We start from the raw sequence: 12,186 nt of genomic DNA on the forward strand, positions 1-12,186 counted from the left end.
AAATTAATTTTCATCACACTAAACAATAAATCACAAATATGCCTTAGGGTTTATTTGAATTTTTTTTGCAAATATTAAACTTTGATGGCTTTTTAGGGAAGAATCTGTTTCTGAAAAAACGAAAAATCTGTGAAAGAGCAGCAATGAAAATCGGAGAAATGACAAAGAGGAGGATTGTGTGGAAAGAGGCACATCAGCAGGATGAGATTTGAGGCAAAGAATGTGAGGCGCTGTGGCTAAAAACACGTCTTTTTTGCTGTACAAAGCACATATGTGACTAGCAGTAACAGATGGGACCCAGCTTCAGTAATATGTATGAAATGCTCTGTTAATTAGAAATGATATGCTAATTAGAAATTGTATGATAATTATATGGTAATTATTTGGCTGGTAATTATTATTGGTTAATATCTGGTTAGAGAATTCTAATCTAGTGAAAGCTGTAGTATTTAAAGATCTTTTAGAATGAATTTGAACATCAGAATAATATAGTTTTATTTATTTGCTTTGTTCTGATAACTAACTATAAAAAATCATACTTGAGATGAAACATGGAAGTTGTCCATTTGTTAAACTAAGCTACGGTTAGCCTAGCCCCTTCACTGACTGAATGTTTGTACTACTGATAGAATACCATCCTGTTTTCATTCATCAGGCAGAACAGAAAATACAAGCACATTATTTAATAGGAATGCTGCAACCGGCCTCTCAAGTCTCATTTAATGGGACACTACAGGAATCTTAATCTGCTACGTTATGCTAGAAATGAGGGGCCAATACATAAAATCATACTTCCCATACAGTATACTGTCACCATATTATTGTGAACCCCCAAAAGGACAAAAGTGATGCCCTAAACTAATGCTGCAAAACCAATCTGCTGGATGACAGATGAAAAACCTCACAAATGTCAAACCCTTGTGTCCTCCGCTTATGTGTGCATTTTCATCTTTTCTTTTTCGCAAACTCTTTACAAGCAGTCTTTGATCAACTTGTAATAGATGCATGCTGTGACCAACCAATTATATTGATGGGTCTCAAAAGCTTAGATGAAGTGAACGCTCTGGAATACAGTGTAGCCACTTCTGAATACTCAGCTTAAAATGCCATGTGCAGTGTGGGCAAGAGCCCTAGAGATGCATCATTTCCTTTCCAGGAAGATCCAGAGAATATATTGTATTTACAAAACCATCTGTATAGATACAGCTCATAATCAAGGAAATGGTTTAAACAACTGTTTAAAACAATACCACCCCCCACCCCACCACCACCCACCCACCCCCCCCACACCACCCCGACCCCCCCACACACACAAACCCAAAGTGATAATAGAGGCAGCCTGGGCTCATCTTTTTAGCAGAAATCTGGGGAAATGCTCTGACAGTCTTCATACATTTTCATGTGTTTTTTTTCCTCTGTCCACTGGGTAACGCAGTGCAGAGGAAGGCATTCATCATAACAGCATAAATAAAATTCCCCCAAGCTTATTGTGATGGTTTGAGTGGTGGGCCTATAATATGACAAACTAACCACTCAATCATGCTTTCATTCGGAATCCAATTCTTTCAGTTTCTCTCTCAACTTTTCTAACTTTTAAATTACTTTTCATGAGAAAACCATATATCCCCTTTGCCTGCAGGAAAAAAAGAGATGAGTTATACACAACCAACACTCAGAGGCCTGCAGTTAGCAAGCAGCTGTAGTGGGTCATAATTTCAACAACCTTTTATGACCTTGGTCTGGTTTCCCTTTTAAGGAAGGCATCTTTCATTCTAAGCGCATGTTTATGTTTAGAATAACTTGCTCTGTTGTCTTTGCTGCAGGACACAGCTCCACTTCTCCCCTGAGCTCAGGCTATAAAGTCACAGACAGACCACAAGGAAAAAATAAACTCAGTTAGAATATGCTCCCCTCTCTGTGCTACGCTGTATATCCTTTCACTTGTGCTCATTCTTAAGAGCCTTCTTTGCAGAATGAAGCAGTCTTGCTTTTATCCAACTTGAAAGGATAATCCAGGGTTTTCACAACCTAATACTTCAAAAACACTGGCCTGCCCCAAGTCCTTCCGATGGTGTGCTCGGTGAGAGATGACAAAATGAGATGTGATATGTTTGCTCTCCACAGACCAAACAAACAAGCAATAAGCCAACTAGAGATGGACGAAATGGCCTGAAATAAAAGACAGGACCAAAACTGAATGGTGCTTTGTGAAAAGCGTCTTGAATACAAATTCAGGCCACTCTACAAAGAAGCAACACGGTTTTCACCTCACAACAGATGGATATGGAAACTTTGATGTTACAGATTCTCTATAAAATGCAAAATTCATGACTGGAAAACAATAGCATCCTCCTTGATCAGTGTTTCAGCTATCTTGACTGCTTTGAGGAGACAGATGTTCCACAGCAGTTTATGTCTGAAGCTACAGATTATAGCCAGTTAGCTTTGGTGGATATAAGATAAGATAAGATAAGATAAGATAAGATAAGATAAGATAAGATAAGATAAGATAAGATAAGATAAGATAAGATAAGATAAGATAAGATAAGATAAGATAAGATAAGATAAGATAAGACTTTATTGATCCCACAACGGGGAAATTTTTGCGTCACCTCAGCTCAGGTACAGATATCAGAAGGAAATACAAAAATACAAATAAGTACAATCAATGAAAAAAAGTAAGATGATACACTATATACAACACTATACACTATACACTACACTATATACACTATATACAGGCAGGAAATTAGGAAAAAGGTTAATTAACAACCTAAATCATCTTGACATGGGATTATTACGAGTGGGGACATCGTGTCATTTAGAAATTACCCTCTAACTGTGAAACATGTCACTTATTACCAAACAATGTAATAACTGACATCTCTGGTTGCTATTTGCATAACCATCAATAGGCTGCACACAATGACTGCTGAGCCTGTTGAAACGCATGCTACCATGCACTGAGCTCTCTCTGTAAATTGGTCTCCAGGTTATGTAGCAATATATATCCTCTTGAAACTGCACTGTATAACTTGCATACAACATATTCATCGTGCAGCAAAGAGGCAGAAAAAAGTGTGCTTTAAAAAAAAGCTGAAATCACAGGGGACTAACGGTAACACAGGGAGTCTTCTTTTTCAGCTGCTCCCTTCAGGCGTTGCCTCAGCGGATCATCATTTTTGAATATTCTCTGCAGTCTTTCTCTTTGCATCTCCCAACAACATAGGACTTCTCTGGTTGGAAACCTATAGTAGAATTTTTACTTTACAAATTAGAGGCATGGCAGGTTCTCACAGGATTAGGATGATAGATGACCTCCGCAATGATACTAGAGGTCCGCCAATCCTATTTAAGGTGTAAAGACTGATTCCAATATCAAGTCCATACTCTAACTATGAAGCTTCACAGCTAGAAGGCAAATAAGCACATTTTCCAACAGTGCCAAAATGTTCATTTGAACTAATTAACAAGAAATACGTAAACACAAAGAAAATATCGTCAAGATAATTGCAGCTTCTTTTCCCATTAACCACCAATATTTAATCAAAGGACATAAGGGACATCTCCGTTTCTCTCCGCTTCACAGCCACGTGGGATATTTCTTGGCTGAGAGTGGAATTCCATGCAGATAGTGTGAGGGTGATGAGGTACATCGGCTCACATATAAGGCATGTGTGCTATCTTATCCCCCAGTGATTCCTCGCCACTGATAGGCGCCTCGATGCCGGTCTCATAAAATGCAGTGCAATGCACAGCTCTGCTCTGCAACAGCTGTGATAAGGATAAATATTTAATGTTTTCTAAGACTATGAGTTGTAAACGTGCCTTTTTTTGGCAAAGAGACAACGCGGGAGAGGGGAGGGAAGGAAAATCAAACAAAACTGAATAAAAATGGAAGGGAAAATGGCATCAATAAAAGCAAAAGTTAAGGACAAGACTGAATAGACAATGTTATATAAAGCTCCTCCACACCGCACATGTGACTTACATTTTCCCTTAAATGCAAAAATAGAAATGAGTGCAGCACTTTTTATCTGATACCCCAGAGGCACATTTTTATCATGTTTTCATCTCATACAAAGGAACACTAAACACCCGAAACTCTAAACACACTGCTGGATATTCACCGATGTAAAATAAGAACATGTTACACTACTAAAGCCATAATTGATAAGTGTCTCTACCATCAGACTCTTTGGGGATAAGCACTTGGAGTGGCTAATTGGAGCGATAAGTGTTGTACTTATTCGCTGATTAACTCCCACTGGGACCGTGAAAAGGCTAGCAGTCCGGCATGTTCTCAAGTGTGTCTATTTATGGTCAAGCTGACATCTAAATGAATTTAAAAGGATCTTCAGCAGGAAAGTGGACAACAATTAAGAGTGACAGACTTCATTTGTCATCTATATCAAGTCCGGTCACTACAGCAATCATAAATACACAATACGGACCTCCTGCTTTGAAATAAAAGGAGCTAATTAACCTTTGTCACAACCTGTTACATTTGTCTAGTTTTATTATTTGATTTATTATTCTGTAGTTGGAATTCAATCTTGTATGATATCCCAGATTCTTAATTGTTGAGATTAGTGATTATTGCCTCTTTTAAGCAAGTTTTCATCATTGAGAGAAGACACTGAAAAATACCTGCACCACCAATCGAAGCTGTCTGTGTAGTGTTTGTTTGATGAGTAAAGGAAACAGACAACTCTGCAATCATTTGAAATTTGTTATTCATTGTTATTCATGGTTCTTTGTATAATTCTGTTTGTTTTTCAGATTTGTTCCTGACTTTGTTTGTCTGCCTTGCACCCACATTATGCTGACAAATCATCTTGTATTTGTTGCTAGCAGCTGCACCAGCTCCTTTTGGCCTCTTTTCCCTAAATGCTAAACGAGGATGTGTCATTTTGTCCAGCAAGAGTTGTGTTATTTTGTTACTTGTCCTTGCCAGCACAGATGCCTTTTTAAAATAGTGTTACTGCTATTTTTTAATGCTTCTTCTGGAACTTTTCAGTAATGAATAATTTATCTATCATAATGCCTACAGGATACATTTTCTTCAGCTCCTTCAGTGAAAAGGGCAGCAAGGAAAACAAGTATAGAGGTTTTTTGAAATGCTGATCATAAGTTCAGGTTATTCCATTCACTAATAATGTTGGAAAGTCCAAAAACTACAAGATGAAGGCACGAGGAGATGAGGACATGCAATGTCTTACTAACCTCTGGCGTCAAAGAACTCCTCATCGGAGCTGTCGACTGATTCTTGTGCAATATTCTGCAGGCACCAATGAGTGGCGCTGTATTTTCTTGACGAACCTGTGAATCCAAAAAAAAAAAAAGGGTGAAAATTCTGCTTTTAGAGTCGGTCAACATAATGCAGTAAATGAAGAAAGACAAGGACAGACAACTCAAACATATTTGTATTTTTTCCTTTTCTTTATGTTGGTTGACACCTCTAAAGATTTGGAGAGAAAAGCAAGTGTGAAAGCCCCAGGTGGGAGTGCTTGGCCTTTCAAGTGTCACAGCAGGTGAAAAGACCCAATTGCACTTTCCTTTGAGCACTGTCGCAGCCCACAAGTGTCTCAGCAAGACAGCCAGGCAGTGTTTTTCATGACCTTCTGATACAAGAACAGAAACAACAACAAAAAATTTAAGCCTTTTTCCATTTGTTCACAATGTTTACTCTCAGGTATCCACACATAAAACCACTGCAAACAGCCAAGAACAGCAAAATGATTTCTTAAAATTCACTGAAGCGGCAGTAGTCTGAAACACTGTGGGTCAAAACTGAGAAAACACTATGTCAACTCCACTGAATGCGCTGGATCTCAAGTGAAGTTCAAAAGGCCTGTACCAAAGTTCAGATGATGTTTATTTACTGTTCTTCTCCTTGGGACAGCAATTTGATAAAGCTCAAAGAAAGATTCCTCTGACCTCTGCTGCATTGTGATGATGTACTGGTAATGAACCACATTTCCTTCCTGACTCCTCCTGGTTTAATCTTAAAGCAACATTTTTGCATCTCCTTCAATGTGCAAGAATTCACTGGGCAGTATAACTTTTAGAATAGAACAGAATAGAATAGAACTTTATTAATCCCTTGGGGAGGTCCCTTCAGGGAAATTATGAATTATTTATGAATTATTGTGAATTATGTCCTTCATTGCAAACCTACACATGTAAGTTTACACTACAAATTTGAAATTGTTTAAAGCGATGTGTAAAAATACAGCTTATAAGGCAACAGGAAGAGTTTGCACAATATTAATTGAAAGTCAATATTCTGTATGACCACCTTTACTCTTCAACACACTCTGAACTCTCTCTAGCAAGCTTTCCTGTAATTTCTTTAAGTAGCACTTAGGAGCAGTTCTCGAGGACATTCAACACTCTTCTTGCCTGCCTTTTGCTCCATTCTCTCTCAAGATAGTCTCACACTGCTTCAATAATATTGTGGTTAGTGCTCTTGGAAGGCCAGTCCATGACTGTTAGTGCTCCACTCTGTTTTTTTCCCCATAGAGGCTTTTACCTCATTAGCACTGCGTTTACCATCATTGACCCGCGGAAAAATAAAGCCATTGATAATCAAATGCTTTCCAAATGGTACTGCATCGTGGATCAAAATTTGACTTTATTTTCTGCGTTCATAATTTCATCAATCTTCGCATCATCCCCAACACCACTGGCAGAAATGCAGCACCAAACCATGACAGGGCCTCTACTGTGTTTTACAGGTGGCTGTAAACACTCACTGTTGTACCTCTCTCTTAATTTCCTTCATAAATATTGATGATGGTTTGAATCAGATATTCCAGAATTGGACTCAACACTATATTGCCATTGATTTTTACTCCAGTTTTTGTGTAATTTGGCATACCTTGGCTTTTTCTCCCTGTTTCTCTTACTTAAGAATAGCTTCTTCACAGTGACTCTTCCACTGAGACCATTTCTATTGAGGCTTCAGTGAAGAGTCAACTACAGATTGAGATTGCAAGATTGCATGTCTCAGGTTGTGTGTCAGGTCGTTGCTGGATTTTCACTTTTATCTTTCTTTTTTTTTTGCATGACTTTGTGCATGACTTTCAGATACTGTTACTCAGCTGTTTTTTTTAAAAGCCTACCACTTCTTCTGTCCTCCACTTGTCCAATTTCTTCAAATTCTTTAAGGACACACTGCACAGCATGCTGAGGTATTCCAGGTTTTCAGGTGTTAGCTAGTGCAAAAATACTATTTATGTCTGTTAAATGATACTATCTTTGGCAGTTTTCATAGATTCAGCTAACAAAATCAGAACAAACTATATGTTTTAAGATGGGACCTAGTAACAGTGCTTAAAGGCAACTAAAACTGATTCTTTGTCAAGCTGTCTGTTATGTGTAGACAGAACATTTATGTTTGAATGATTCACAAATCAAGGTTAAGTGGCTTAACAAACAAAAAATATTTTATCTAAAAAATGGTTAAGAATCTAAACTTGACTGAAAACGAGTGAAAAAAATTAATTAAAAAAAATAAAAAAACAGCCAACCAGCCAGCCTTTAGAAAGCCTAGACAGCTATTGCTTAAGAAATACCAAGAATGTCTTGCACCTTGAAAGCAAAAAGACTTGTTGCACAGCAGCATATGTGATGAAAATTGCTAAATTATACCACCAATCATAGAAATCATGCAAATCCTAAATATTTAGCAAAGACAGAAAGACTCTGACTACATCTCCATACAACAAGTTCTGCCAATTCAATTGTGCACTGAGGATATTTAGTGATATCAATCCACTGTAATGTATCAATCTACTTGCCTGGAACAGGCAAACAGCAGAGGCGTGATGGCACAGGTGCATGTCTGCTCACACAATAGGTGACGAGAGAGTTTATTTACAATTTATAGCCGATACCAGGGAGGAAGAACCAAATAGTACAATAAAAATGATCTAATCTACTGTAATTCATAGATGTAATGATTAAACATAAGTTTAATGCCCAATGATTGCATGGAAGTTTTTGGTATTCAGCAACCAATTTCAAGTAGTTGTGCAAGATTGCAAGGCAGCTGAACAGGCCCTCTGATGGAATCTGTCTCCAAAACATTGCAGTCTGTATCAGATTGACTGCAATCACTCTCAAAGCGATTGGTGAAGGTTTGCAAACAACCACCATCTATTATAAATGCAAACAAGCAACCAAGCTGGTTGCCAGCTGGTTGTAACCTAGTTATATTCCAGCAAACACCTATTTAGCCATTAAGCTTTTAAATTATCATCCTCCAGCTACTACATCACTATTTGCTGAGTAATTTCTGAATTTCTGTTTCAAATCTATGAGGTTCAGGTTCAACAAAAGATTTATAACAGACAGCAACAGATTTGCAATTTTCACTAATTTATCACAGTTAATTGCTCCATTATCACAAATTTATTTCCCAGCTTGACCCCAATTGCAAAGTAACAGCAGACTGATAGTAGACTGACTTCATCTTGATGCCATTTAATTGTTGTTTTGACGTAGCAAAAATGAAGACGGCTCCTGAATGTGAGCAGTCACAGGATCTTTCAAGCAATGATTTCTAATAATAATAATAATAGATTGGATTTATATAGTGCTTATCAAGGCACCCAAAGCGCTTTACAATGCCACTATTCATTCACTCTCGCATTGGATCGTGCCATCAGCCCCTCTGGCCAACACCAGTAGGCGGTAGGATAAAGTGTCTTGCCCAAGGACACAACAACCAGGACAGAAAGCCCGGGGATTGAACCGGCAACCTTTCGGTTACAGATATGCTTCCCAACCCCCTGAGCCACGGTCCCCCAAAGGCAACAAGACTGCAATTTATTGCACCATTGCAATTGTTTTGATTATGCGTTGGTCTCAAACCACTGGTTTGCATAGTGTGACTACAGTATAAGCCTGGCTAGGAAGAACTTATGATTTCTTGTTGTAATATGCCACATAGGCTCGGATCGTATAGCTTCATATTACGTCACATCTAGGCTGGATCTTTACTCACACTGGACTGCTGTGAGGTAGCTCTATGATTATGGCATAATCACAGAGCTACTTTCAGCATTACAGAGGAATAATATGGATAGATGACTCAGTAACCTTGCTTTTCTCCCATAAAGGATGATGACATAAATAATCAACAGGCCTAATAAGTAAGGATTAGGGTGAAGTTTGCTCTTCAACCTTTGACTTAGCAGCAACTTTCTCTATCAGCAAATTGTCTTCAAGGGACTATGGGATCCCTGAACCACAACACAGCCTTTTCCCTTTTCTCTGCAATGGAGAATGATTGAGCAGGCTCAAGTGTGGATTAGTCCAGTCCTTGAGTGAGCATTTATTGTGCATCAACATTCAGACCAGCAGCAGCACCCCCAGCCAAAACAGCATTTTTCCAGCACATTACACAGGAATCCCTTATATACCATCCCTGAGTACTAATTTGTGGCAACAACTGGTCAGGGAGCCCAACGTACACAGAGCAAGGCAATCTAGCCAAAATATAATTCTCTGCTCACAGACAAATAAGCAATTACTGCACCAAACACCAAGATGATTGCTATTTCCAGGAAAACACTTCTCTCTTTGAAAATGGAAATATGCTTCCAACCACTTTAACAAAATGGAAACAGGAGCTATAAATACATTTAAAATGCTCAGCAAAGCCTTGACCAGAAGACAGGTAAGTACAGCAGACAAAGCGCACATTATTCTATTATTCTGTAAGTGAGTCAGCAGTACAGTGCTATGAAACAACAGACAGCTGGCATGCCTGCTTGTGGTAGCCCACTTGCCCACCCTCTCATTTATATTGTATGTATTGTGTCAGACTGACTTCTGGCAGTGGCACAGACATCAAAACAGCACGAAATACAAGATGAGATGGAGGACAATCTCTGGTGTATTTATCTTTGCCTGGTACAAGATTTGCAATGCATTTGGTTGTTCATTTGAGCTGCATTAGTTCTAACTATATCAACAGGGTCACGCTCAATGGAAGAAATAATAATGAAGACATTATTTTTATTTGTGTGCAAAAAGGATGCATTAGAGCGATTTTATCCATCTAATTTAGTTGTTTGGCTTACGTCCTGGACAAGAGATTATAGATTTATGCCTAAATGATCATGAGAGCAGAACTACTAATGCTGGCATTCACATTGTAGCCCGTGGTTCTGATTCAAAAAGGGGAAATACTGCACAATCACACAAGCAGTACCTTTGAAAGGTGCTTTTTCTTTCAACAATCCCTGCAACCCCTGCATTCCCTGCCATCTGCAGTTATAAAAGATGATGGGGAAGATTGGTATACTTATCCTTTTCTGCAGTGTTTGATATTTGTCTGGGACGTTCATGTGGTGTCAGGGCAAGTATTGGATGGATGCTCTGGATTTATTTACTGTGTATTCTTATTGTATGTTACTGTATTGTTGATGGTAATGGTCCAGTGGGTTGCTTCAAGAGGAAATATTATCTTTTCTGTTCTCTCTCTCTCTCTCTTCTAATAAATAACTGATTACAAAACCGGTAACCCTATAAAATAATATAGTGTGTATGAATGGTGACAAGTAGAGTATAGCAGTTAATGTTGGGAATAAAGCTGTGATTCTACTGTACATAGTGAAATTGGAAGACTTGGTCATGTTTGCATTCTACATGAAAGCAGGCAAACACTCTCAAAGGGCAAAACACAAACTTTCAGGCTTGTATGGTTACAAGTCTCTACCTGTATGTAATATCTGAGCCGTCACTCTCCACTGTGCTATCTATTTTACTGTCAGCTGTTTGAAAGAGCCGTGAGGTGGAAAGTTTTTTGTTTTTTTCTTGTTTGTTTGTTTGTTTTGTTTTTGCTTTGTTTTATTATTTGCTTCGAGCCCTGTGTACAGGAGCTGCATGCTAAAAGATCTTTTGTTAAAAGGGTTGGCGTAATAAGCAAATGCTTCAGCCAATACCTTTTGATTAGCCTTGTCTCATGCTTTCTTGCTTTGTGGTAAATCTTTGTTCTGTCTTCACTGAGATATTTGAATGCTAATCAATAAAACATGTGAAAGCGTACTGACGGGAGGAGGCGTTCCTGCATGCCACAGAGTTGAAAAGGATGGTGGGCAAGGAAAGCTCATGCTGAGTGTGAAGAGAAGCCCATGGGGTTCACAGCATCCTAACTACTTTAAAAATAAAAACTCTTACTTTCCACATATATCAAGTCAGCTGCTGCCTTAAAAAAAACAGCCGAGCAGGGCGCTCCATTGTGGGATTTGATTTGTCGAGTGCCCTGCATACACTGTCAGTCACCTTATGAGATCCTCCAAGTGTTTTTAAAGTGCTACTTTTTTATTCAGTGGACCTACCGCTGGCACCGATACCAATCTAATGAATATTCTGTGGATGTTGCTACATTCAGTTTACTTTCGGAGCTGCGCATGCACTCTGAATGCATTATTAGGTTTAGGAAATCTAACCAATTGCTTGGGTGGCTGAAACCTCACACCACAGTGCCTATCACCACACAGTGCCTTCCCCACTGGGTAATGGAAATTATTGCTGTAAGTTCCCACAGGGCATTCATCCTACACTATACCCCAAAACAGATACTGGTGACAGCTTGAAAGAACTACAGACTATGATCAAGCAAACTGCAAACAGTATAAATTTCAGCATCTTGCTGGTTTATGGAAATCAACAGGCTTTAGTAAGCCCTATTAGTAACTGAAAATTAATATTTTGAGTCAGACTGTTGAGACTAATAGTGCTCTTCTATCTACTTTCAATGCATATGTGAACTGCAGTTACCCCAGTATTCACTTAACTCTAAAATAGAGTCAGTCCCATGTTAAAATGTCCAACAGCAACATGGTTGCAGCACTACAAAAAACTGTTTTGGTTTCTATCGCTAATTTCCTCTTTTCATCCACACCTGTGTTTATTTATTTATTTATAAACACACCCATTTGGATTTTGCTTAGGCATAAAGTCACAAAAACCTGTAGCCAGTCTGGTAACCATCGTTTTGCTAACTCGAGTGACTGAACCTGACCTCTCAAACTTGTTATCTAAAGGTAGAACAGTTCACTGCAGGGTAAGACTGTCCTAGAAGTTTGAGCTCCAGTTTTGAAAAGTGACATTATAGTATTTCATATTTAGTAGGTATCTATGTCTATGATTTGCACCCATACAGTTAAC

General features: G+C 38.6%; 1 protein-coding gene across 4 annotated transcripts in view; it reads right to left on the bottom strand.

Annotated features, from left to right (window-relative positions):
• The window catches only part of pitpnm3 (PITPNM family member 3), a 101,297-nt gene that overhangs the window by 72,871 nt on the left and 16,240 nt on the right, over nt 1–12,186 (bottom strand). For all 4 annotated transcript variants that reach the window (XM_006801543.2, XM_006801544.2, XM_006801541.2 and 1 more), the window contains exon 2: nt 5,227–5,322. In XM_006801543.2, coding sequence (XP_006801606.2) covers nt 5,227–5,322 — 96 coding nt within the window. The remainder of the gene's footprint in view (nt 1–5,226; nt 5,323–12,186) is intronic.

This window comes from Neolamprologus brichardi, chromosome 14 (assembly GCF_056152115.1).
Source record: "Neolamprologus brichardi isolate AB-2024 chromosome 14, ASM5615211v1, whole genome shotgun sequence".
NCBI lineage: Eukaryota > Metazoa > Chordata > Actinopteri > Cichliformes > Cichlidae > Neolamprologus > Neolamprologus brichardi.